A 27449-nucleotide genomic window follows, 5' to 3' on the forward strand; every position below is an offset into this window, starting at 1 on the left:
CGTTGGGAAACAGAAAAATATAGAATGTGTTCCGGACGATATGTTCCAATGACAGACGCTTTACTTTCTTCAATGAAATGCTGTAATATTTTCTATAAGAGAAACTCCAGTCATATTTTGAAGTTAAATATTTTATAAGACACCAAAATACACGCCTTTTCGTCCAAATGTATTGTATTTTGTCCACAAAACAAGTAATAAAATATATATTTGTCTAAATCAAGCCACAGCCTAAAAAAAAAACAGTTTGATTTCAATTAAAAAGCATTGCAAAAATCTATGGCTCAGGGGACTAAAGCTTTTTCCACTGAGTTTTCAGCTCAAAGGCTACTCTGTCTCAACATGAAAAATTTCTTGGTTTACCATAACGTTTGCAAATAAACTCTCTCACTTTTCCCAAAGCACCTCAACATATCCAGAAACCAAACATTGAGCCAAACATTCTTCTCATAGATAATAACTCACTTAATAAATACAGTAGGAGAAAGGAGACTGGCTGACATGATCCATTATAGCTGTAGCTAGCAGAATAGTATGTTAAAAGACAGGTTCAAATATTGTGTGCGCACAATCTAATAGGAAAACTGTTAAAGCATGTATTAAAGTGATGTATTCAACTGTTGGCTATTAGTACTAAACAAGCACCTTTCTAAATATTGAGAAATAGCAAAGAGGACAGACAGGTAAGAATTATTGTACTAGGATAAAAACAGTCATGTACTATGGTCACAATGTCACGTCTACTGTACAAAAAAAAGAGCAGTGCGGATACATTGAGTTGCCAACTGAAGAAGGCAAAGAGCCTTCAAAAAATATATTTTTACACATTAACAGTAAAACGCCATACAAGCTATTAGTTGAAGTTGAGAGACAGGATTAATCATAAATAAAGATTATAAAACCATTAAAAACAACTTTTCTAAGACAAGCACATAATGCTGTTTCATCTGCAGTCAGGTGATTATTTCATGCACTATATGGAGCTCAAAATTCAAATCTTTTACCTTAACTATGGTACAAATAACTGTTCCTGCATGAAAACGTTAACGATTTCACAGCATAACATGCTGCCCAATTTGAAATGTTTATGATGAGCATGAGGTATCCATGATCTTCTCCTCCTCCACCTCTTCTGTTGTCAAGTCTTGATGAAACCCTGCTCAGAAAGAATGAGCCATGCAGGCACATAGGTTTTGTCTCCTCAAAAAGGTTCCGAAGGTTCCATCCGTTTTTCTGTAAAATGTTGTGATGTTTCAACTAGATTCTAGATTGAGATTCTAGAACCAAAGTGACTAGAACTTGGTAAAGCATGTTTAGAATAGTTTCAGAGACCGTTGGTAACTCATCAGGTCCGGGCCAGGCTGTAACCCAGTGACCAGAGCATATAGGACATGGCTTACAGGTTAGCAACAATGTTTTGGTACTACTAATGTGCACATGTCAAAACTCGTCATTTAAAATGACAGTTGGGGAGAGCATAGTCTGCAAACGTTGTAAAAAGAAAAGCAAAACAAACGTGCATCTGAACATACATTAGAAAAACACTTGTTTGAAAACAGCCCTGTATCAAGTCCTCCGACACTAGTCTTCATACATACAAGTACTGCAGTCTGAAAAACAATAAAAGTTCTACGTAATTCAAACTCACGTTACACGTTTCCAAGTCAGCAGAGTTTCACATGATTGAAGTAGGGACCCGCATTGTGCCAGTTGGTTGGTGCAGGAAGCAGTAGGCCACATACAGACCATTGATTTTCATTTGTGTCATATCAACACCCAACTTTAGAATTGATCCACAAGGAGAGGGGTAAAGTCAATAAGGTGCATCCTCTTGAAAATAGAATCATTTCAGAGGAGGACAATACAAGGCAGAATACTTAGTTTTACAGCGTTCAAAAAGAGCTCATATTGAAAAGAGACTTGGTCTCCTAAAGCCATTAAAAGGTAAAAGGAATATAAAGGTGCCTAATCAAAGTTGTTTCCCCCCCACAAGAACATGTTAAAGAGATTCTCCGGAACTTTTTGTATACATTTTAGCCAGTAGTTCTGAAAGTAGAGTTCAGCTAAATTGTGAACTACCTCACATCACTGGCATAGAACACAGAGACCTTGCGAGGGGGGCTCTGAACACTGACACGTCCAGTCCAAAGCAGGAGGTTTAAAAAAACACTTGGTAGTCGCAAAAGTTCCGGAGCATGTCTTTAATTCAGTAGTGGGCAAAGTGCACAATAATAAGTGCTACACTGTCAGTTTCCTTCAGAGACACCACAGTATACAGTGCCAGTCAAAAGTTTGGCCACACCCACTCATTCAAGGGTTTTTCTTTATTTTTTACTATTTTCTACATTGTAGAATAATAGGGAAGACATCAAAATGATGAAATAACACATATGGAATCATGTAGTAACCAACTAAAAAAGAAGTGTTAAACAAATGAAAATATATGTTATATTTGAGATTCTTCAAAGTAGCCACATTTTGCCTTGACAGCTTTGCACTCCCTTGGTATTCTCTCAACCAGCTTCATGAGGAATGCTTTTCCAACAGTCTTGAAAGAGTTCCCACATGTGCTGAGCACTAGTTGGCTGCTTTTCCTTCACTCTGCAGTCCAAATCATTCCAAACCATCTCAATTGGGTTGAGGTCGGGTGATTGTAGAGGCCAGGTCATCTGATGCAGCACTCCATCACTCTCCTTCTCGGTCAAATAGCCCTTACACAGCCTGGAGGTGTGTTGGGTCATTGTCCTGTTGAAAAACAAATGATAGTCCCACTAAGCCCAAACCAGATGGGATGGCGTATCGCTGCAGAATGCTGTGGTAGCCATGCTAGTTAAGTGTGCCTTGAATTCTAAATAAATCAGAGTGTCACCAGCTAAGCACCCCCACACCTCCTCCTCCTCCATGCTTCACGGTGGGAACTACACAATGCAGAGATCATCCATTCACCTACTCTGCGTCTCACAAAGACACGGCGGTTGGAACCAAAAATCTAAAATTTGGCCTACAGACCAAAGGACAGATTTCCACCGGTCTAATTAATGTCCATTGCTTGGGTCAGGAAACACGAGCAAGTCTCTTCTTCTTATTGGTGTCCTCTAGTAGTGGTTTCTTCGCAGCAATTTGACCATGAAGGCCTGATTCACGCAGTCCCCTCTGAACAGTTGATGTTGAGATGCGTCTGTTACTTGAACTCGGTGAAGCATTTATTTGGACTGCAATCTGAGGTGCAGTTAACTCAAATGAACTTATCCTCTGCAGCAGAGGTAACGCTGGGTCTTCCTTTCCTGTGGCAATCCTTTCATCATAGCACTTGATGGGTTTTGCGACTGCACTTGAAGAAACATGAAAACTTCTTAAAATTTTCCAGATTTACTGACCTTCATGTCTTAAAGTAATGATGGACTGTCACTTATGGACTGTTTGCTTATTTGAGCTGTTCTTGACATAATATGGACTTGGTATTTTCTTCTGTATACCCTCACTACCTTGTCACAACACAACTGATTGGCTCAAACGCATTAAGGAAAGAAATTCCACAAATTACTTTAACAAGGCACACCTGTTAATTGAAATGCATTCCAGGTGACAACCTCATGAACCTGGTTGAGAGAATGCCAAGAGTGTGCAAAGCTGTCAAGGCAATGGGTGGCTACTTTGAAGAATCTAAAATAAAAAAATATATAACACTTTTTTTGGAGACGACATGATTGTGATGTGTTATTTCATAGTTGTGATGTCTTCACTACTATTCTACAATGTAGAAAATAGTACAAATAAAGAAAAACCCTGGAATGAGTAGGTGTGTCCAAACTTTTGACTGGTACTGTACATACTGGGCCTCCAGGCCCGTATTCATAAAGAGTCTTAGAGTATGTATGTCATCTTTTACATTGTACAAAAGTACAGACTCAGAGCTTCGTAATGGTATATTATACACTACAGTTGGAGAAAGCTACGTAGCTTTAAAAATTGCTATTCTTGTATAACCAGTTTTGCAAAAAAAGCTTTAAGGGTTTTTTTCCACACTTGCCAGAGCTGGAATTTGTTCACACCCTCTTAAGCCTTAGCCCCAACCATCTCTTTAAGGATTCACACGAGCTCATGGGTCAGTCTATGGACTCATTGGAATCTAAAAGGCTAAACTGATCCTAGATCAGCACTCCTACTCTCGAGTCCCTTGGTTTCTAAGTCTTTCCTAGCACAGGAGTCCACATTCAATAGTTAACTTTGGCACCGCGGTTCCTCCAATCAATTTCAATGGGAACCCATAATATCATCTGATTTCACATGATTCATTGCATTCATTCCATGAATGTACTTACAGTACCTTGTAATCTCTATAATAATAGGGATATATACGAGAGACATTAGCCATTAAAAAAAGGACCTCTTAATTGCACATAAATAACTGTGCCGAATACTGTAGATCAACAAATGTTAATTTTCCATTCATTATCATCATATCAAATATTGTATTATCAATTGAATTTCAGCATTTTAATGTCTGACCAATTCATGTAAAATTAGGTATTTAAAGTACTGGTTGTAATTCTTGACTAGATTGACTAATGGCGCTACTCTAGCGCTGTAAAAAGGTGCACATATTGTTTGTATTGGTGGGATATTATCGTTCAGTCTTGCATTCAGACAGTACCTTTTAAAATACGTAAGAGAAAGCGAAATGTGTTTGTGCTGTTTGACTAAATCCAATGTTGTGTTCATTTGGGCACACCATGGCAAAATGTTTTGCAACAGAAAGTGAAACTGGGCATTTCTAAATTGGACAATTCCATGTAGTCCCTCCCTGTTTCAGTCCATTTGGTGCCTAATGAACACAGCCCAGCTGTCCTTCATTACTCTGACTGTGTTTTTCTGGCACCCTGAGAGGGCTCCCAAGAATCACTTTCATCAGTGTCGTCATCCTCCTCCTCATCTTCCTCACCCACCACAGTGTCATCCTGCTCGTCAGGTGCCATCTCATTCTCACCCAGCAACGCTTCCTCTTCCTGCTGGTCCTCGTTTACCTCAGCATCCCCAAACGGATCAGCACCCATATTTTCCCTCTTGTGTATCTCAGCGAACCACTCTCTCACCTGCTCGTATCCCATACTAGACTTGGTCACAAGCTCATCCAGGTCCTGCTCATTCAACAACTTGTGCTTCAGGTAATACTCCTTCAGAATGTCTTTCCCAGACTTCAACTTGATGATGGGCAGTGGTGGTGACTTCTCCGTGCTGGTTGACCTCTTAGCCTTCCTGCTCCGAGACCTCCCCCAGCCTCGGTTACGTATCCTCCTCTTTCTGTTTTTGTTGCCGTTCAGTCCCTCCACGTTGCCGCTCTGGTAGTGGAAGAACCACTTGAGGTTGCCGTTCTTGAAGGAGTACCGGGTATCTCCGAACCAGTTGACTACGTAGACCCTGGGCAGCCCGCTCTCCTCTGACAGCTTGTCATATTCCTCTGTGGAGGGCCATTGGGTACGGACAAAGGCACTCTTCAGAACGTGGAGCTGCTCTGGGGTTTTCTTTCTGATGTTCTTGTCCCCCCTGTTTGGCCGCCGGCCACCCGGAGGGGTCTGGGATCTTTTTCTAGACGAGGTGGCCTCGCTCTCCATCCGCTCTGCTTTCAGCTCAGGTGACTCTGCCTCCACTACCTTCCTCTTCTCTGTGAACCAGGCGTCGATCTCTCTCCGGGTCAGCTTGGTCTCCGTCCTCAGCCGGGTCAGCTCGTCATCAGACGGAGTGCTTCCCTTCTGGTAACTCTCCTCAAGAACCACCAGCTGCTCTGCTGTCTTCTCCTTGAACTTCTGCAATGTGAAGTCTGGGAAGGAGTTCCAGGTCTTGGGGCGTGGCTCTTTCTCTTTGATGGATGGTGTGGGTGTGGGCGGTGGAGACTGAGGGGTCTCGTCGCTGGAGTCAATGACGATGGTGGTGCCGCTGCCGTGACCCCGGGGACTCTGGCTGTCATGGAACACGATGACGTTGCTGTTCTTGGAGTTGCGCTGGTTGTAGCGCGTGTCGCTGAACCACTTCTTGATCTCGCCTTTTGTGAGGCAGGTCAGCGTCATGAGCCTGGCGATCTCCGCGTCGCTGGCGAAGTGGTTCTTCAGGTAGCTGGCTTTCAGCTCCGCCAGCTGCTCCTTGGACTTCTTAGGCCGCATTCCGAAGTGGTCGGCGCTGAGGGCCGAGTTCTCCTGTGGAGTCAGGGAGGGAGGCTGGACAGTGGTGGCTCTCTTCATCTCACTGACCGCTGGGCTGGTCTGGTGGGAGGACATCTTGGGGACCAGGCTGTGGCTTGGCATCCCTGCTACTGTCAAGGTGATGGGTGTGGTCACAGGCGTGCCAACCTGTTCAGAGTTTAGAAAAGTTTCACTCACTCAACAATATTACAACAACTGACAAGACATATTGAGTTGAGAAACTATAAACAGAAAATATTACATTATATCATCCACAATGTCATCAATAAGTACCAACCTGTGTAAAAACCAGGCCTGGCTGCCCTACTATCTGACAGGTCTGGAGGATAGACTGCAGGCCGTTGGCCGCAGCAGAGAGCTGGTGGGCCGGGATAACAGTGATGGTCTGAGGCACCGTGTGCACAGTCCCGTTGAACTGCTTTCTCCTAGCCTCCTCCACCTCAAATCAAAAAGTTTATTTGTCATATGCACAGGATAGACGTAGTGTAAATGGTACAACGAAATGCGTACTTGCAAGCGCCCCCTTCAACAGAGGCGACAACAATTAAAACATATATATTCAAATGAGTGAAAATATGTTTTTTTTTTAATCACAATAAAAACACTATTTCCGCCCCAAAAAATGTAACTCTGGTATAAGACAAACATGAATCTAACAGAAAAAGCACCTCCTCGGGTGTCCAGCTGACCCCGTGCTTCAGACGCTGGGCAGAGAACCAGATCTTTATCTGTTCCTCACTGAATTTGGTCTGAGCCGACAGACCCATGATCTCTGACACCGAAGGGTACGGGAACTTCTTGTAGGTGTTGACCAGGACTGTGTTGGTATCCATGGATTGGTTGTATGAGGGGATACTGCTGACGGGGATGAGGAGCTGGGCTTGGGCGCTCTGCGGGGAGGGAGGGAGAAGGAGAATGCAAGAGAGAGAGAGAGGTTTTAGTCACTTATTTATCAGTAACATTACAATAGTATCAACAGCAGTGAAAGGTGATTTGTTTTATACAATTTACAATTTCAAAGAATTTGAAAATATGATCACCTGCTGGGCCTGCAGAGCTGAGAGGACCTGGGCCAGACCAGGGGGGAGCTGGAGTCCAGACATATTGGAGCTGAGGACAGAGGATTTCTTGTGCTCTGCAGACATCATATTGGGAATGTTTAGGAGAACACTGTGTTTCATGGACTCGGTGTAATGTGGGCTCATATTCTCTACAGGAGTGAGGGAACCCAGCCCCAGAGGTGCTTCGATAGGCTCCTGCTCCCCTTCACTCTCTCCCATCCCGTCACTCTCCTCGGCTGCTTTCAGAGACACGGCGATCCTCTTCGGTTCCGATTTACCCCTCATCTTCATGATGGGGGTTTTGCTGAGTGAGATGCCAGCTGATGCGGGGTCATCGCTCTCTTCCGTCTCATGCTGTGTGTATCCCCCATCCGAGAGAAGGTCACTGAGCGTCTGCTCCAGGGTTGGTTGGTTGCTGCGTTTCACTCCTGTGCAGGTGACACCGTCCTCTCCGCTGGAATGACTGATGTCGTGCTCTGAAAAGTAAATTGCTCAGCTATGTTAGTTTAACTACATCAGAGAACGAGGGTCATTTTCAGGAGTAGAGCACACCATAGCAGATCGGTGTTGAAACAGTAGGTCAATATGGGCATTTCATATAGGTTTCAAAAGCTTTTCTCCTGTTTAGTGCCTACAGAACCAAATCAAATCACATTTTATTTGTCACATGCTTGGTAAACAACAGGTGTAGACTGCTTACTTACGGGTCGTTCCCAACAACGCAGAGAGAAAGAGAAGAGAAAAGGGAAAAATAATAACACAAGGAATAGCACCTGGCCGTGCTGCTGCTCCAGTTTCAACTGTTCTGCCTGCGGCTATGGAACCCTGACCTGTTCACCGGACGTGCTACCTTGTCCCAGACCTGCTGTTTTCAACTCTCTAGAGACAGCAGGAGCGGTAGAGATACTCTTAATGATCGGCTATGAAAAGTCAACTGACATTTACTCCTGAGGTGCTGACTTGTTGCACCCTCGACAACCACTGTGATTATTATTTCACCATGCGGGTCATTTATGAACATTTTAACATCTTGGCCATGTTCTGTTATAATATCCACCCGGCACAGCCAGAAGAGGACTGGCCACCCCTCATAGCCTGGTTCCTCTCTAGGTTTCTTCCTAGGTTTAGGCCTTTCTAGGGAGGTTTTCCTAGCCACTGTGCTTCTACACCTGCATTGCTTGCTGTTTGGGGTTTTAGGCTGGGTTTCTGTACAGCACTTTGAGATATCAGCTGATGTAAGAAGGGCTTTATAAATAAATTTGATTATATCCAGAGTAAAGATAACTAGGCTATATACAAGGGGTACCAGCACCGAGTCAATGTGCAGGGGTACGATGTAATTGATGCAGATATGTACATATAAGTAGGGACAAAGTGACTGGTCAACAAGATAGATAATAAACAGTAGCAGCAGTGTAAGGTCAAGAGGTCAAGAGTGCAAAAAGGGTCCATGCAGATAGTTAGTCCGGGTAGTTATTGGTTAACAGTTTTATGGCTGGGGGGGGGGGGGGGGGGGGGGGTTCTGTTGGTTCCAAACTTGCAGAAAGAACAGTCTATGACTTGGGTGGCTGGAGTCTGACAATTGTTAGGGCTTTCCTCTGACACCGCCTGGTATAAAGGTCCTGGATGGCAGGGAGCTCGGCCCCAGTGATGTACCGGAACGTACGCACTACCCTCTGTAGCGCCTTGCGATTGGATGCCAAGCATTTGCCATACCAAGCAGTGATGCAGCCAGTCAAGATCGAGCCAGGTGATTAACATTTCAAGAAAACAGGTGTGAGCAACATGTTGAAGATGAATAAAACCCTTCCCCACCTGTCTCTGGGTCAGTGGAGACCACAGCGGTGTCTGTAAGTCCCTCTGCAGCGCTCTCAGCTCCATCCTTTCCCTCCCCCACCTGCATGTCTGCATCCTGCTCCTCCATCACGTTAGAAGAAGGCAGGACCATGCAAGGTGTTGTTGACTTCCTCCTGCTTGCCATTTTGTAGGTAGGCTATCCTCCAAGATAACTTTGTGTAAAGAGATGTGTCTGGAATGGATTTGACCTTCCGCTAGTGATGGTTTGATTCACATTCTAAAACTTCCAATATTTTCATCTGTGGACTGAAATAAAAAAAATATGTATTTGACAGGTTCCATCCAATATAGCGTCACTTGAACAGCTACAATATGTATGGATTACTGTATAACGGTAATAGTACGTTCATTGTACAGTAATTACAGTGAAGTTGAAATGTGTCCTAGCTATACCACCTTTTGCATGTGAAACCTATTACAATGATTATTTCTGCACACTAGTGCAACTTGTTTGTAGCAACTGTCTAGTTTGTAGTAGCTGGTCATTTACAATACGTTTGGACCCAATTGCTCTTAATGCCATTTGTTTATGCAGAAAAAAAAATTATATGCAGTGTGACTATAGCAAATTGATTTATCTTATTAGATTGCTAGCTATCCAGATCTAGCTAACTAACCTAGCTTCCATTTCTGCATCTAGCCAGCCAGTTTACACCTGGGATAGACATTGCGCTGGAAGCCAAATACTGTAGCTAGCCACCACAGAACAGCAGCTGAGTTTGCGTGTACTTACCAGGACAAGAGGTAGCTTCTGCGCAGGCTCTCCTGCCCCCCGCAATTTGTCTTAGGTTCTCGTCTAATGTTAGCTAGCCTACCTCTTGTACAGTTCAGCCAGAGCTCTCTGCCGGACTGCAGTAGTTTTGCTCGGAGGCAGGCGAGTCCAGTTCACCGCTGTCTGCAGATGAAAACATGGAACATTTTCGCTGCAACAGTTCTTTTCCCGACTGATATCCCTTTACAGACGTATTTTAAAAAAGGCAGGAAGCCACGACATTAGTCACTTCAAGTAAGCCATTTGTCCATCAAATTATATCAGTGTTTTTTTTTTTTATGGCAGTTTAATGATTAAGCGGCGTCATCACGTTAATGCGGTACGTCTTGACGTCATTCATAGGCGACATCTGTCACGCATGCATAGAGAAATGTTGCTTCAAATAAAATGTCTATCAACGAATACAAGCATTTAAAAAGTGACGGTCCTGACGTTTGTATGCATACAGTATTTATCGTTACCGTCTGACGCCCAAAAAAACATCACCTGAGGCTGCACCATGCTCAGTTTGTATTCCGCTTTAACTGGTAATAGATATTTTTCAACCAATTAACACATCAATGTCGTCATGCCTTTATGGTATAACAAGACACAGGAACAAATACTTGTAAAAAAAAAACACTTTAATTAAATAAAAGCACCAGTATACAAGTTGTTAGGAAATACACATCTGTATATTTCTATCAAAATATAGTTCTAGACTTGTTCTTTATACATTTAGACAACGGGGAAATACGTGCAATTCATGACTAGCTACATCTTTATTGTATAAAACTCATTATGAAAAATCTTCAATTTCATATTCCATTTCCTGGAAAGAGAATAAGAAAACATTAGAAAACATAGAGAAACTCAAAAATTGCCCAATGAGATGTTTCACAAGTTCATACAAACTGAAATGTCTAGAATGACAAACCTTCAGCAGGGCAGTCTTGTCGTAGTCTTTGCGATGTCTGTAGATACTCTGACATAACAAGGCGTATAGCTTCTCCAGTTGATAGACCTCATATCCCTCAGTCTTAGACACCGCTCTCTGAAGCAGCTCCTGAAATGAAGGACCAGAAAACCAGCTCAGCACAGAGGTCTTATATCCTTCATCTTGGTCTAAAGGAAGAAGGTGCCTCTGTCCGATTCCAGATCCATTTGTGCTCTTGCCAACTCTATTGCTGTCATTGTCATGACAATTCCAATAGACTGCCACTAGCTAGTTGCCTTAACTACAAATCATTTAACAACCTCCATTAGGAGGCTCGGGCGACGACCTGACCCTGGACCAGCTGCAGTGATAATCTGTTACCTTTAGTTTGTTGTGATCAACCACAGGGGGCTGTGTCTTCTGGTCCAGTATCTCCTGGTCAACATCCATCACCTGCTGCATCCCCTGGTACTTCAAGCCCCGCGTCACACGCCTCACTCCTACTTCTGACAAGAGGACAGAGGGGAGGAGTGAGTGTACAATTCAACAAAGTTAACTTAAAAACAACAGAGTGTGTGTGTGTGTGTGTGGGTGTCGGTGTTCATTGTGGGATGGGAGGCTGCACACCTGTGGTATTCTCTTCGTCCACTTCCACTCTCGGAGGCTCAGTTTTGTCTGTAGAGGACGCCTGCCCCTGGGTGAATGAGGAAACAGTTGAAACAGAAAAATAAGATCAATTCAGCAGGAGAATCATCCATACAAAAAGCAACATCCATTTTACAACAAAATAACATACATTGTCTCCCCCTTCTGGTAAGAAGTGGTTTTTCTGGGCTCCAACCACCACTACAGGGTCCTGGGTGCCCTCACTGCTCTGGTCTCCAGCCCTAGCCTCCACAGCTACCTCCACCCTGGGCTGGGTAGCCTCCGTTGTAGCCTGGCTAGCCTCCTCCGTGGTCCGGCTGTCCTTAGTGTCTTTCTCCATGGGCTGTCTGTCCTGGTTCTCCTGTTGGACTGGTTCCTCATGCTCCATGGGGGTCTCCTCAGCCCCAGTGATCTCCAGCTCCTCCAGGCCTGACTCTGCTGCAGCATCACCCCCCTCCTCCTCCTCACTCTCTGCCCCTCTCCTCTCCTCCTCTTCCTCTCCAGACTCCACCACAGCAGAGTGGTCTTTAGAAGTGTGAGGAGAGGACCTTTTCCTGATGATGCCGTTGCACCAGCGGCTCTTCCTGCGCTTCTTCTTCTGAGCTGCTGAGAAGCAGATGACCAGATAATCAAAGCCAATTCAAAAACCACCTTTATGAATGACTGAATGATGAGTGTAAACATGGTGAGAGAAACTGACACGGTGTTATCATCCCGTCTCTCATTACCAGCAGTTAGTAGAGGATAGATCTGTAGAGGATAGATCTGTAAAGCTCTCCGCAGCTCATTCTCTATGGGCTAGTGGAAACAACAGTCTGTCTGCAGAGTAGTGAAATGCTAACCTGTGTAGCATTGTGTGTCTGTACGTTGAGTTGCTTGCTAACCTGAAGGGCGTGGCGTGGTCACAGCTGAGGGAGCAGCAGCGGTAGACTCCTTAGAGGGGCCTGCTGCATCGGTGCTCTTGGCATCCACTGCTCTGGTCTTGGGATGAACGTGATAGTAGGATGGAGCGAACCTTGAAGTGGAGCAACCTGGAAGTAGAGAGAGAGGCAGTTCATATTTAAATCTATCAGGAACGCTCTTCTTTCCTCCATCCAGGAGAGCAGCAGAACAGATCAACTGGTCCCTGAACAAATTAAAAGATCAAATGCATTTCTACTCTAGAACCATCTTTCTGGAACTACTCTGCACCAATAGAATAACACCTGACCTCTTGTGCTGCGGGACTCCTTGATATCCTCGCAGATCTTCTCAAAGTCTTCATCCAGTTCGTCTTTGACGATGGCCTGAACAGTGTCCTTCAGAGCACAGGCTCTGTGGCGGATCTGACGATCTGGAAAACATCCAGGACACAGACTTGTCATCAGTATGATTATGAAATGATGAATGGATTGATTCATGAATTAATAGTTGGCTGAATGAAGTAATGAATGATTAGTTGAATTAATAAATTAATTTATGAAATAAAGGAAACATTCTCCCACTACATCCTGTTATACAACAACATTCTGGATATAGCCCATTTCCTACCGGAAGGATCTTTGTCAGGGTTGTATTCCAGACAGTTCTTCCAGATGAGATCCACGTCGTGGACAAACTCCTTCACAGTCACGTACTTGTGAGTGTCGATGTTAGAGAGGACAGTGGACAGGTCCATGGGCTGCTCTATAACTGTAGCATAGTCAGGTACCTAGACAAGACCGTGATCCATCAAAACAACAGGTCAGCCATTCTCCACGTGATAGAGATTCTACCATGTCCATGTTTAGACAACATCTGGCCTCTTCTCTTTATTTAACCCTCATCTGATGTTTATACATGGCTCAGAGCGCGGCCCCCCCACCTCTAGAATGCAGACCCCCCCCCCCCCCCCCCCAGAACGCAGCCCGCCCCCCTCTAGAACGCAGCCCGCCCCCCTCTAGAACGCAGCCCGCCCCCCTCTAGAACGCAGCCCGCCCCCCTCTAGAACGCAGACACTTCTACAGCAATTGATGGTCAGTCTCACCTCCTCCAGGTCGACAGGCTTGGTAAAGGCCTTGAAGCGTTTGTCCTGAGAGAGGCGGTTGGTGACATCACGCAGGAAGAGGCGGAGCTCCCTGAGAGTGTCTTCCTCCTGCTCCTCCAATCGCTGCTGCTCCTTTTCTGTCAGCATCCTTGGGGGAAGAGGGGGAGCAACAGGAAGCACCTCCAGGGCTGCAAGCACTGGGGAGGAGAACAGGAAGGTTAGTGACCAACCACATGACTGAGCGAGTGCTGACAGCTTTGGTACAGAGAACGTTCTAGTTTAAGTTGAGCTTGTTTAACCATTTTGGACCATTATCCAGGATTCCACTAGAATATCTCAAGAGTATGATGCAGTCTTACCTGCTTTCTTCTGGGATGCAGGAGCTTTGGCAGCCTGGTTTACGATGAGATCGTCAAAGAAGTTCCTTCTCTCTTGTGGGGTTGGGACCTGAACCTGGAGCACCTCTCCATACTCAGCACAGAACAGGTCCTGGACCTATGGGGGGGTGATGATTCACCAAGTGAACATAACATTCAGCTGAATGGGAATTAACGAGATCATTCTGACTGATCCCCTGCCCAGAAGCCAAATTCCAACCCTCCAGCTTCTCCCACAGGGGGAGGGAATGAGTGCACATTTTCTAGGGCTTGTGTCCCTTTGGTGATTAGATTTTATTAGGATCTCTTTTAGTCCTCGTTTGGACTAATCTTCCAAGAAAGAGTCCTTAAAAAACATCAAAATCCTACACTCACATAACACACAGCAGACAAAATACACTGCCATGTTGGTGATGTTAGGGGCGGTGTGTTCACTACATCCTGTTAGACTGCTGTGGGGCGGTGTGTTCACTACATCCTGTTAGACTGCTGTGGGGCAGTGTGTTCACTACATCCTGTTAGACTGCTGTGGGGCGGTGTGTTCACTACATCCTGTTAGACTGCTGTGGGGCGGTGTGTTCACTACATCCTGTTAGACTGCTGTGGGGCGGTGTGTTCACTACATCCTGTTAGACTGCTGTGGGGCGGTGTGTTCACTACATCCTGTTAGACTGCTGTGGGGCGGTGTGTTCACTACATCCTGTTAGACTGCTGTGGGGCGGTGTGTTCACTACATCCCGTTAGACTGCTGTGGGGCGGTGTGTTCACTACATCCCGTTAGACTGCTGTGGGGCGGTGTGTTCACTACATCCCGTTAGACTGCTGTGGGGCGGTGTGTTCACTACATCCTGTTAGACTGCTGTGGGGCGGTGTGTTCACTACATCCTGTTAGACTGCTGTGGGGCGGTGTGTTCACTACATCCTGTTAGACTGCTGTGGGGCGGTGTGTTCACTACATCCAACTGCTGTGGGGCGGTGTGTTCACTACATCCTGTTAGACTGCTGTGGGGCGGTGTGTTCACTACATCCTGTTAGACTGCTGTGGGGCGGTGTGTTCACTACATCCCGTTAGACTGCTGTGGGGCGGTGTGTTCACTACATCCTGTTAGACTGCTGTGGGGCGGTGTATTCACTACATCCTGTTAGACTGCTGTGGGGCAGTGTGTTCACTACATCCTGTTAGACTGCTGTGGGGCGGTGTGTTCACTACATCCTGTTAGACTGCTGTGGGGCGGTGTGTTCACTACATCCTGTTAGACTGCTGTGGGGCGGTGTGTTCACTACATCCCGTTAGACTGCTGTGGGGCGGTGTGTTCACTACATCCTGTTAGACTGCTGTGGGGCGGTGTGTTCACTACATCCCGTTAGACTGCTGTGGGGCGGTGTGTTCACTACATCCTGTTAGACTGCTGTGGGGCGGTGTGCTCACTACATCCTGTTAGACTGCTGTGGGGCGGTGTGTTCACTACATCCCGTTACACTGCTGTGGGGCGGTGTGTGTCTACAGTACCTACCTCAGGGAAGAGGCTGCTGTGGGGGACATTACAGGTGGCCAGCAGCAGGATGGGTGAGAATGAGGGGATGTCCTGTAACAAGCTGAGGAAGGTAGCTCTGAGAGCAGACCCCACCGTGTCCCACCACCTCTGGATGTGAGGGATATAAAGGATACTGGGGGACGTCCTCTTGGCCTCACAGAACATCTACAACACAACGAAACACATCATTACAGATCAGTGTTTATATGGACCTGCATGCCTCCTCACAGAAGAGCTAAGAGTCCAAACATACAAGACATCACATACTGCCCATCTCTAGGTTCATCAATACTGTCCATCTCTAGGTTCATCAATACTGTCCATCTCTAGGTTCATCAATACTGTCCATCTCTAGGTTCATCAATACTGCCCATCTCTAGGTTCATCAATACTGTCCATCTCTGGGTTCATCTCAAAAGTCTTTATTTGACTCCTCTCTCCTAGGACCTTCTCCAAATATGTGAAGAATCAAGGACTCAAGAAAAGACTAAAGATGAACCCAGAGATGGACAGTCATGGCCGATGGCACAGGGCTCAATAGTGCACTATACAGAAAACAGGGTGTGATCCAGTACCTGAGCGCAGGCCTCCTCAGGAGAGGTGGTGCTGACTCCGAACAGCACGGCCATGTCCAGGGTGTAAACTGTGAACTTCTCCAGGGCATGGAGCACAGCAGGGGCCAGGTGACTGCTCTGACCTGACCCAGGACGCCCTGCCAGCAGCAGCCTGGGACGGTACGATGTGGGCTGGTTCAGCACGCTCCTGGGAGAACAGAGGAGAGGGGAGAGAAAAAGACTATAAAATACTTTACAAGACCGGAGCTCAGTACCCATTCTCATGAAGTGTACACTTCAGTCCCCAACACAGATTTCAAAAGATGTCCCGTGCACACTTCAGGGAGGAGTGGGAGAAAGACACATTTGGAATAAGGTATTTCTGTGCGTTGGACAACCTGTTACTCGCCTGCTGAAATGCAGGAAGCCCCCAGCTGCCTTGGCCTTGTGAGAGAGACCGGTGATGCAGACAGAGGAGTCCTCATCTTCACTGTGCAGGAGATCAGCATCTAAAACACCAGCTGGGAGGACACCTGAAGACAAGTGGCGAAACATCTTAGAGCACGATAAACCAAGTATGACGTTCAAGAACACAATACAACATACCCATTCTTATACAACAGGCATACCAAACCTGGGTCATGTTTATTAGGGCACACTGTAGCAAAAGCTTTGGCAAAAAAATAAAAAATATCTTGTCCCAGTTGACTCACCGTTGTCTCGCTTATCTCTCTTGAGCCCCTGTTCTGCATGTGGGAACAGCCTGCTAACTGCACCCAGTACAGTCTGTAAGGCTGCACCAAGCAGTGGCTGGACCACAGGAGTCAGAGCCTTGGCCGGGGACGACACAGCTCTCTGGGAGGCTGGGACCGTCTTCCTCATGGCTGACAGGAAGTCCCTGCTGCCGATGGAGATAGATGCCACATCTAAAACCAGCTTCTGGGACGAGGAGTAGATCTGAGGGTAGCGTCTCCTCAGGGCACACAGAGCCGCCTCAGCACACACCGCCTTCATGTCAGCACCGCAGTAACCTAGGAGACCAGAGCAGGAGGACGTCGGGAAACAGTCTGACAATGCAAGAGAGCATCCTCTACATGTTCTGATTATACACACACACACACACCACACACAACATTTTCAGTGAGCCTATTGAAATATTTAACAGCTTGGAATTTTAAAATGACATTTGAAAGAATGGGTCATCTTTTAAAAACGATTGGTTGGTTTGGGAGGGATTAAAAGAAAACATACCAACACACTTGTCTGCCAGTTCTTCCAGGAACGAGGCTGATGGCTGGGGAGTCCACTGTCTGGTGTGGATCTGCAGAATATCCTTCCGAGCCTGCAGTGGACAAAAACATGACCATTTATGTCAAATATGAATGTTTCCAAAAACAAAATACCCTAATCTTAGTAGAACAAAGCAATGTTACCGGTTTACGTCTCACACAAGTGATCTTTTATCATACATACAGGACCAGTCAAAAGTTTGGACAGCTACTCATTCAAGGGCTTTTATTTTTCTACATTGTAAAATAATAGTGAAGACATCCAAACTATGAAATAACACATATGGAATCATGTAGTAACAACATTTTTTTATTATTTTTATTAAATCAAAACATTTTATACTTGAGATTCTTCAAAGTAGCCACATTTTGCCTTGACAGCTTTTGCACACGCTTGGTATTCTCTCAACCAGCTTCACCTGGAATGCTTTTCCAACAGTCTTGAAGTCATTCTCACACATACTGAGCACTTGTTGGTTGCTTTTCCTTCACTCTGTGGTCCAACTCATACCAAACCATCTCAATTGGGTTGAGGTCGGGGGATTGTGGAGGCCAGGTCATCTGATGCAACACTACATCACTCTCCTTCTTGGTCAAATAGTCATTGTCCTGTTGAAAAACAAATGTTAGTCCCACTAAGCCCAAACCAGATGGGATGGCGAATCGCTGCAGAATGCTGTGGTAAACATGCTGGTTAAGTGTGCCTTTAATTCAAAATAATTCACTGACAGTGTCACCAGCAAAGCACCCCCACACCTCCTCCTCCATGCTTCACGGTGGGAACCAAACATGCGGAGATCATCCGCTCACTTTCTCTGCGTCTCACAAATTTGGACTCATCAGACCAAAGGACAGATTTCCACCAGTCTAATGTCCATTGCTTGCGTTTCTTTGCCTAAGCAAGTCTCTTCTTATTGTTGGTGTCCTTTAGTAGTGGTTTCTTTGCAGCAATTCGACCATGAAGGCCTGATTCACACAGTCTCCTCTGAACAGTTGATGTTGAGATGTGTCAGTTACTTGAACTCTGTGAAGCATTTATTTGGGCTGCAATTTGAGGTGCAGTTAATTGCTGATTTTTGAGGCTGGTAACTCTAATGAATTTATAATCCTCAGCAGCAGAGGTAACTCTGGGTCTTCCATTCCTGTGGTGGTCCTCGTGAGAGTCAGTTTCATCATAGCACTTGATGGTTTTTGCGACTGCATTTGAATAAATGTTAAAAGTTCTTGATATTATCCGGATTGATTGACCTTCATGTCTTAAAGTAATGATGGACTGTCGCTTCTCTTTGCTAATTTGAGCTGTTCTTGCCATAATATGGACTTGTTCTTTTACCAAATAGGGCTGTCTTCTGTATACCACCCCTTTCTTGTCACAACTGATTGGCTCAAACGCATTAATAAGGAAAGAAGTTCCACAAATTAAGTTAACAAGGCACATCTGTTAATTGAAATGCGTTCCAGGTGACTACCTAATGAAGCTGGTTGAGAGAATACCAAGAGTGTGCAAAGCTGTCATCAAGGCAAAGGGTAGCTACTTTGAAGAATCTCAAATATAAAATATATTCTGATTTGTTTTAACACTTTTTTTGGTTACTACATGATTCAATGTGTTATTTCATAGTTTGATGACTTCACTATTATTCTACAAAGTAGAAAATAGTAAAAATAAAGAAAAACTCTTGAATGAGTAGGTGCCCACTATTTTGACAGGTACTGTGTGTGTATGTGCGTGCACACACATAATATGATTTGAACAAACATGACCTCCATCAGTGGTTTATTCACTAGGAACCAAACGGAAGCAAACTCAACCAAACAGAGAGGGACCTACCTGAATGTGTCTACTAGAAATCTGTTTTTTTGTTGCAAAACTGTTTTCTACAGCGTGCACTAATGACTACAGCCGTGGTCACTAAGACCCTCGTCTCACCTCTCTGTCAGGCAGGCCAAAGAGGAACTCTCGGTCGAAGCGCCCAGGTCGCCTGAGAGCTGGGTCTATAGAATCCAGACGGTTAGTCGCTCCGATCACCACGACCTCTCCTCTGCTGTCTAACCCATCCATCAGGGCAAGGAGAGTGGACACGATGGAACTGTAAGATGGAAACACATACAGAACATTATTCCCACTTTACCAAGTCGTACTAAACAAAAAGATACCAAATAGCTAAAAACGAGAAGCAATAAATGTTTGTATTCAAATCAATTTGTTCCAGTGATCAACACAAGTGTCTAACCTGTGTATCTGGTCCTGTCTGCTTGAGCGGACGGGAGCCAACCCATCAACCTCATCAAAGAATATAATCGATGGCCGCATCTGATACGCCTAAAAGATTTGTAAAAAATAAAATAAAAAATATTTTTTAGTATTTCCTCCTCCCAACTCATCTTGGTTTCAACATCCTGGAACACAATATATTTCAGAACAAGAAGCCAACTTCCATGGAGAATAACGATCGGTAATGACCTGGTCGAAGAGAAGACGTAGCTGCCGTTCGGACTCTCCCACCCACTTGCTGAGGCAGTCTGCTCCCTTTCTCATGAAGAAAGAGACCTTCCTCTCTCCCTGACTGCACTCGTTAGCCAACGCCCTGGCCACTAGAGTCTTCCCTGTTCCAGGAGGTCCGTAGAACAAACAGCCCCTACACACACACACAGTAAGAATCTACAGCATCAAGAGCAACAACAGATCCTAGATCATTTCACCGTAACAGTATGGATGACTTTCTAAACATGTATTTCTCGCTACCTTGGTGGTTGGATCTTGAACCTCTCAAACACCTCTGGGTAAAGCAGAGGGAAGACCACCATCTCTTTCAGGGCAGAGATGTGTCTGGTCAGTCCCCCAATGCTGTCAAAACGCACCTAGAAAACAACGTTACACCATTTCAATGTTGGACAATGGTTGTCCGGGGCTGTCCCAGTTATCTATCCTTTCCCTCTTTCATTCCCCCTCACGGACTTAACATATGACTGGTGCGTCAGCTAGACTTACTGTCTGGTCTACCTGCATGGGGTCAACGTCAGCTAGACTTACCGTCTGGTCTACCTGCATGGGGGTCAACGTCAGCTAGACTTACCGTCTGGTCTACCTGCATGGGGGTCAACGTCAGCTAGACTTACCGTCTGGTCTATCTGCATGGGGTCAAGGTCAGCTAGACTTACTGTCTGGTCTATCTGCATGGGGTCAACGTCAGCTAGACTTACTGTCTGGTCTATCTGCATGGGGTCAACGTCAGCTAGACTGGCTCCAATCTTCATCCTGTCCTTGTGGATTCCCAGGACATCCTCCTTCAGTAGATTCATGGGAAGACATCTATTCACCGATCTGTTCCTGCTCTTCCTCCTCCTCCTCTGGAACTTATCATCGTCAGAGGAGGAGGAGGAAGAGGAGGACGACGAGGAGGTTGAGTCACTACTGTGGATGGCATGTCTTCTTCTACACAGTAAAGAAAGGAGTATGGCAGAGCCAGAGGTTAAGAGGTCAGTAACGTCACTGACTAATACAGACAACATAATGCACACAAATCAATGACCAAGAAACCAGCCATTACGGAAACCCTGATGTCACCACACATCTGACACACTGACAATGACTTACCTATCAGACACACTCCTGTGGATGCCAGAAATCAGAAGCACAAGGAAGTAGAACTTAGGAATGAATTGTGATTTGTTGTAATAGTTAGGAAAGAATGTTAAACTAAACTTGATAGGTCAGACATGGAAGGTAGTAGGTACTAGGTTCTTTAGTCTACAGACCTGTTGCCTCTCCTTATGTTGTAAGGGCTTCTCGGACCAGTAGAGCTGAACCTATACCTCCGCCTGGATGGGGACAAGTGTCTTGAAGTCTTGAAGAAGATGGCCTTTGTCTTGGGCTCTGTGGGAAATAAAAGGTCAACCATGAGAAACGAGTAGAAGGACAGGTTATGGGAATAACAACTACTACTAAAGCGTGACAATAAATGTAGAGTCCATGCACCGGTGCTGATGGCTAGAAGTATACAGACTTCAGTGAAATAAAAGATGCAAATAGTTTCAACAGAAAATATCTAACCCTCCCGTGGTGCCTGGTAGCGAACGGCAGCTTTCCTCTGCCTGAAGTCATAACGTTTCTGGTTGTCATCTTCATCATGGTCATCATCATCGTCCTCCTCCTCATCATCATCTTCATTACGGTCGTCGTCATCGTCGTCGTCGTCATCTTCGTCATCTGCCTGATTATTTTTGCCTCCCTCTTCCTCATCATTCTCCTCTTCACTGGAGGTCACTCCATTTTTATTCTCTTGAGGGTCTTCACTTCCTTCCTCGGTTCTTTCAGAGGTCCTTTTCCTCTTGGCCCCAGCGTAGATTACAAGGTCCTAAAAAATTGTTAAAAAAGGGGGAAAAATAACATTATTGGGGGGGACATCATGGTGATATTGAACTAAATCTATTATAAAGCTGTGAACCTGTAGCATGAATAATGTTGACCTCCTCTGTAGTATCCCTGCTTCTTAACCGGCGACGCATCTTCTGCATATCATCCATCTTCTGCAGCACTGCCTCAGCTGTGCTTTACGAATAGAATGGGAAAAAAACAAAAACAGGGACTGTTTCATTTCACCGTTACCGCTAGCTGTTATCAACTTCGCTGTTATAAACATGCAAACCAGACTGACAAGAACATGTACAACAGTGGTGACCCAACCCTCCTCCACGAGAGTTACTGGGGCATGATTCCTCCTGCCCCGGTGCTAGATTAGGGCTGGAGGGAAAACCCCTGTGGTAGATGGGTAGCTAGGAGGGTTGGCCACCCCTGATGTACGATGCCTGCTGATGGAGATGTTCTTACTTGGTGATGAGGCGGTTATAGAGGACAGACTGGTTCCTGGAGTTGCGCTTGTATCTGGTGATCCTGGAGCTGCGTCTCACAGAGCTGTCCTCCTCCCTGGGACGCAGAACAAACTGGGTCTTCAGAGTAGAGGCCTCTTCTTCCTCAACTTCATCAGTAGCATCTGGAAGAAGATTTATTTATTTATCATTAACTTGATGATAAACATTGTAGCTGACATAAATGACACCAATGGTGTCTCCTTCTCGCTGTACTGTTGGAGGTGGCATTGATTCATTCAAAATGTGATGTAGAAATGATCTAGTTACCAGCTTCAGATTGCTTATCCCTGGATGACGCGGAGACTTTTCCATCGCCCTGCAGTCTTGGGGATTTCCTGCAGAGATCAACAAAATGAGAACATAAACATTGAGGGTTGTGATGACACCTTAGGTTTGTAAACATGTTTCTGTGGTCATGCATCTCACCGACTATACTGAGAGGAGTAGAAGCTGATTTTACATACAATGAATACCAGTTATCTGCATAAAACATAAGTAGTTACCTTGTGCTGTGTTCGCCAGTTTCCTCCTCTTTCTCAGGGGACTTGGTTTGGCCATTTATTTTAGCCAAGGACACCTCGTGTTTGACGGTCTGTCCCCTGGTCCTCAGGGATCCTCGTTTCGGAGGGCTATCCTCCTCCTTCACCATCGAGTGGCCCTATGTTAGGAAAACACTAAAACATCAGCTGCATTCACATAGGAATCCAGTCACTTTAAGTGTAGTAAGCTAACTTACAGCTGGCTAGCTATAGAAGTTAGCTAGCAGGCAACATAGCTGTCCACATTCAGAAAGAATCATTAAAGTTATTGTTAGTCAGTGGTACTTACTAGCCATCTAAAAGGGGCTAGCTAACTAGCTGAGTTACCTCAACTCCACAATATATACATCTATGGGCGATACCCCATAGGGTATGTAAACTAGAGACAGGAGCTAACAGGCCAACTCATTTATAACATTAGCATAGAATGCGGTTAACTAGGCACATAAACAACATCAATGTCGGGCTAGCTAGTTAGCTGGTTAGCTAACAGCTGTCATATAGCTAACAACAGCCGAGTTTACAGTGACATTTTATAATGTCAACTATCTAAAAGGGCCTCACATTTCGCGTGTTTTCAGTGTTACTGGAGCTGTCATCCAGGCCCCTCTTCAGCCGACTCGACTTTGTCTGCGATGCGCTCTCCAGCGATAGAAACTCGGAGCTTGTATCCAAGTCAACCCGGTTCCTCTTCCGAGTTGCTGGTTCCGCGCCCACGCCGCTGCTGCGTAGCATCACCATCCTAACTTTAGACCGATTTTTGTAAATACTAAAGCATAAATATGGGACTACTTAATTGTATCAAAACTGAAACGAATTAATAACATTCCTAGGTAATATATGGCGCGTACTAACACACAACCCTCCCCAACCAAAACCCTTGATTTCTGGCGCCACAAACGTCACTGGAAGACAAGTGACAGCACGCAGTATCCTGGCGCAAGACAACATAGTTCATCATAAAAAGTAGTGATTATACATTTCTAATCCCCAATTATGTCATGCTGTATTCATATCAATGACCACATGAATAGCTATAAATATTATAATTATAGAAATCTATCCCAGGGCCAACAGTGATATGTTCTTATATCATTCAGTTGTGCGGAAGGATATTATGGGAAAGATGTCCCGGTTATTTTTGGCGCGCTGTAAATTGCGCATTATGGAAAGCCTAGCTACAGGTTCATGATAAAAGCATTTTCTTTACCGTTATGAAAATATAACTGGTTTACTATAAAATGTCAATTATATTTGAGAGAGTTTTCTTACATTTTAAAATCAACTATACTAAATGTCTAGAGGAGCTCTGTTTCATTCATTCTAAAATGATGGGGGTAATACAGTGCCTTCAGAAAGGATTTATAGCCCTTGACTTATTCCACATTTTGTTGTTACATACACCCTGAATTGAAATATGTTTAAATATAATTGTTTTTCTTACCCATCTACACACAATACCCCATTATGACAACGTAAAAACATGTTTTTAGAAATGTTATAACATTTATTGAAAATGAAAAACAAAAATCTCTATTTACATAAGTATTCACACCCGAGTCAATATTTTCTAGAAGCACCTTGGGCAGTGATGACAGCTTTGCGTTGTCATGGGAATGTCTGTATCACCTTTGCACATCTGGATTTGGGGGTTGTCTCCAATCTTCCTTGCATATTTCCTCGAGCTCTGTTAAGTTAGATGGGGAGCTGCAGCAAACAGCAATCTTTAAGTCTTTCCACAGATTTTCAATGGGATTCAAGTCTAGGCCACTGAACGACTTTCACATTCTTGTTTTGAGGCATTTCCAGAGTTGCTTTTGCTATATGCTTGGGGTCATTGTCCTGTTGAAACGTAAATCTTCCAACAGGACATTCTGCATTCTGAAGCAGGTTCTCAAGGATTTGCCTGTATTTGGCCCAATTCATTGTTCCCTCTATCCTTACCAGTCTCCTTTTCCCTGCCGCTGAAAAGCCTCCCCATTGTATGATTCTGCCACCACCACTTCACGGTAGGGATGGTGTTAGATGGGTGATGAGCTGTGCCTGGTTTTGTACAGACATAGTGCTTTACATGTGTCTTTCACATGCTTTTTTTGTAAACTCCAGGTGTGCTGTCATGTGGCCACTCTCACATAAAGCCCAGATTGGTGAAGTGCTGTAGAGACAGGTTCTCCCATCTCAGCCAGGGAACTCTGGAGTTCTGTCACTGTGTTCATTGGGTTCTTGGTCACCTCTCTGGCCAATGACCTTCTCGCTAGGTTGCTCAGTTTAGTCAGACGGCCAGCATCCAGGTGGTTCCATATTTTTTCAATTTTCAAATGATGGAGACAACTGTGCTCTTGGAAACTTTCAACATTCTATAAAGTGTTTTATACCCTTCCCCAGATAATATGCCTCGTCACATTTCTATCTCAGATCTATGGACAGTCCCATGAACTTCATGGTATAGTTTCTGCTCTGACATGCATTTATTTTATGGTATTATGTCGATCCGCAAACATACGTTAGAGGTGCATGCCGCCACCTACTGTCTGGGCTGTCAGCCTGCTGTTCTTGAGCGTTAATTCATTACACTTTGTGACAAAGGGAAGGGGGAAAAATGTGCCCTACCAACTAACCCTACACCCATTAAAACCTCACCACTATACCAACTAACCCTACACCCATTAAAACCACACCACTATACCAACTAACCCTACACCCATTAAAACCTCACCACTATACCAACTAACCCTACACCCATTAAAACCACACCACTCTACCAACTAACCCTGCACCCATTAAAACCACACCACTCTACCAACTAACCCTGCACCCATTAAAACCACACTACTACCAACTAACCCTACATCCATTAAAACCACACCACTACCAACTAACCCTACACCCATTAAAACCTCACCACTATACCACCTAACCCTACACCCATTAAAACCTCACCACTATACCACCTAACCCTGCACCCATTAAAACCTCACCACTATACCAGCTAACCCTACTCCCATTAAAGCCACACCAATATTCCACTACTTGGCCCTATCTGATCCAACACCAGACCGGCAGCCTGGGAGAATGGGAAACTATCGTTCAACACACCTCGTAACTCTTCTGCAGTAAAATCTCGTACACCCAAGCACTTCTCTGCAGCTGCCACCACAACATCTATTTAAAATGTGATTTTCTGCAGTATAGTTGATAACGATGGCTATGAACGCAAAGCGACGAACATTACTGAGGCACGTTATTCTTATCACTCTTATTGGCCTCGGCCTACTCACAGGAGGATCCCTCAACCTGTACACATCACCTCCTACTCTATTCACAGCCTCAGCATGACACTGGTAGTACTACTCTGATCCCGGCAACCTCAACCTGCCTTTCCCTGGACACTTCTGATCTACAGCACCATGGGTACCCCTACAATTCACACACACACACACACACACCACACACACACACACCTTTTTCCACTGATACTACACATTCCTTTGTTTTATGTCTTCCTGCACACTTCTCACATATAGGAATCTCGCTCCTACACACTGCTGCAACATGACCGTAAGCTTGGCACCTAAAATAATGTAATGGTTTTGGGACAAAAGCTCACAGGATAACTGACACATCCTAACTTGACTTTGTCGGGTAAAAACTCTGCATCAAAACTCATCAGGACAGACCGTGTCTTCTGTTTCACAACGCTCTCGTACCAACCGGTGAACACCACAGACACCAGGAATCTTCCATTTCAGTTGATCCTCAACACTTAACACCACCCCAGTAGTGAAGCGTGGGTAAAATCACTGGGGAAGCCAAGCCAGTAAAAAAAGACATATTTCAACCGGTTGTGATATTTGCTCTATAACCATTCATTCATACGTCGCCATGATATACAATAAGACTGTGACAACAGTCACACAGTGGCAGAATGAATTCAACTACACATATACGTTTGTTTCATCACAAAACCAGAGAGCAACTTCTGTCCGGTGAAGTCCACAAAGCAAACATTTCATGTAATAAACGGTTATATGACCTAAAGCAAGGTCAAGCAAGTTAATGTTTGACAGTTTACTAAACTACTGATCTAAACATCATCAAACCCTAGTGGTTAGAGCGTTGGACTAGTAACCGGAAGGTTGCAAGTTCAAACCCCCGAGCTGACAAGGTACAAATCTGTGGTTCTGCCCCTGAACAGGCAGTTAACCCACTGTTCCTAGGCCGTCATTGTAAATAAGAATTTGTTCTTAACTGACTTGCCTGGTTAAATAAAGGTAATAAAAAAAGGCTACATATGCTTAGTTTAATACAGTGAAACAAACTTAAAAGACAAAAAACATTTAGTCCAATCATTGTTGATAAATATCATGTGGCTGTCCATGGTACTGATTTCTGTGTGTGTGCTCTTGCACAGGTAAAAATATAAAACATAATAGGTTGACACCCTTGTAGACTAGATGAATGCTAATGCCATCCTCCTCTCTCTTCCCCCCCCCCCTCCCCCATTGCACATCACTCTCTCGTTTAATGACATGTGCCACACATTCTGACAACCCATTCATCCGTAAAGCAGCACACTGTCGTAAACCATAATAACGTACAGCACCACGAACAGCATGTCGTACCATACATAACATTCCCAACCTTTCCAAAACCAGGGACTGGTACCATACATAACAATGCCCATAGGGCAAGAACCTCGAGTGATAGCTGTAAGAAAGAAACACTAACCCTTAAACGGAAGAGGTAAATAACGACAATCCAAACTAGCCAGTTCAGTCCATTAACCTAGAGGTTGACTAAGAATTAAAGGAGGTTAAGTAGTCCCCCAGA

At 44.8% G+C, this 27449-nt stretch overlaps 2 protein-coding genes across 5 annotated transcripts; both read right to left on the reverse strand.

The window, feature by feature from the left end:
* Positions 1 to 4622: 4622 nt before the first annotated feature.
* On the reverse strand, positions 4623 to 10182 carry LOC139394367 (zinc fingers and homeoboxes protein 1-like). The gene is made up of 6 exons (XM_071142419.1): positions 9849 to 10182; positions 9074 to 9361; positions 7238 to 7734; positions 6866 to 7087; positions 6475 to 6636; positions 4623 to 6344 (listed from the first exon to the last, which is right to left on the reverse strand). The coding sequence occupies exons 2-6, from the start codon at positions 9237 to 9239 to the stop codon at positions 4854 to 4856; spliced, it is 2538 nt and encodes an 845-aa protein (XP_070998520.1). The 5' UTR covers positions 9240 to 9361; positions 9849 to 10182; the 3' UTR covers positions 4623 to 4853.
* A 307-nt stretch (positions 10183 to 10489) lies between these two features.
* LOC139394366 (ATPase family AAA domain-containing protein 2-like) lies at positions 10490 to 23539 on the reverse strand. 4 transcript variants are annotated; one of them, XM_071142415.1, is made up of 28 exons: positions 23184 to 23523; positions 22584 to 22738; positions 22348 to 22415; positions 22040 to 22202; positions 21679 to 21760; positions 21263 to 21566; positions 20968 to 21085; positions 20807 to 20821; positions 20413 to 20644; positions 19955 to 20070; positions 19673 to 19847; positions 19443 to 19531; positions 19139 to 19298; positions 17171 to 17261; positions 16633 to 16950; positions 16329 to 16452; positions 15941 to 16127; positions 15345 to 15530; positions 13813 to 13948; positions 13454 to 13650; positions 12979 to 13138; positions 12659 to 12781; positions 12333 to 12479; positions 11600 to 12054; positions 11431 to 11497; positions 11185 to 11309; positions 10804 to 10932; positions 10493 to 10698 (listed from the first exon to the last, which is right to left on the reverse strand). In XM_071142415.1, the coding sequence occupies exons 1-28, from the start codon at positions 23358 to 23360 to the stop codon at positions 10666 to 10668; spliced, it is 4332 nt and encodes a 1443-aa protein (XP_070998516.1). In that variant the 5' UTR covers positions 23361 to 23523; the 3' UTR covers positions 10493 to 10665. The 4 variants fall into 4 exon arrangements, with proteins under 4 accessions (XP_070998517.1, XP_070998516.1, XP_070998518.1 ...); XM_071142416.1 differs by lacking the exon at positions 20807 to 20821 and having other exon boundaries at positions 10490 to 10698; positions 23184 to 23533; XM_071142417.1 differs by lacking the exon at positions 20807 to 20821 and having other exon boundaries at positions 11600 to 12051; positions 23184 to 23539.
* Positions 23540 to 27449: the final 3910 nt, after the last annotated feature.

The sequence above is a fragment of the Oncorhynchus clarkii genome, unplaced genomic scaffold (assembly GCF_045791955.1).
Source record: "Oncorhynchus clarkii lewisi isolate Uvic-CL-2024 unplaced genomic scaffold, UVic_Ocla_1.0 unplaced_contig_8566_pilon_pilon, whole genome shotgun sequence".
In the NCBI taxonomy this organism is placed as follows: Eukaryota; Metazoa; Chordata; class Actinopteri; order Salmoniformes; family Salmonidae; genus Oncorhynchus; species Oncorhynchus clarkii.

Bases quoted from the DNA above. Each gene is read 5' to 3' on its own strand.
- LOC139394367 (XM_071142419.1), bottom strand. From the start codon at position 9,239: ATGGCAAGCAGGAGGAAGTCAACAACACCTTGCATGGTCCTGCCTTCT. The intron at 7,088-7,237 runs GTGATCATATTT...CCCTCCCCGCAG, and splicing joins CAGCTCTGCAGGCCCAGCAG to AGCGCCCAAGCCCAGCTCCT. The intron at 6,637-6,865 runs GTGCTTTTTCTG...TTTTGATTTGAG, and splicing joins TCAGCTGGACACCCGAGGAG to GTGGAGGAGGCTAGGAGAAA.
- LOC139394366 (XM_071142415.1), bottom strand. From the start codon at position 23,360: ATGGTGATGCTACGCAGCAGCGGCGTGGGCGCGGAACCAGCAACTCGG. The intron at 21,567-21,678 runs GTCAACATTATT...ACAATTTTTTAG, and splicing joins GCAGGGATACTACAGAGGAG to GACCTTGTAATCTACGCTGG. The intron at 16,951-17,170 runs GTATGTTTTCTT...CTGGTCTCCTAG, and splicing joins ACTGGCAGACAAGTGTGTTG to GTTACTGCGGTGCTGACATG.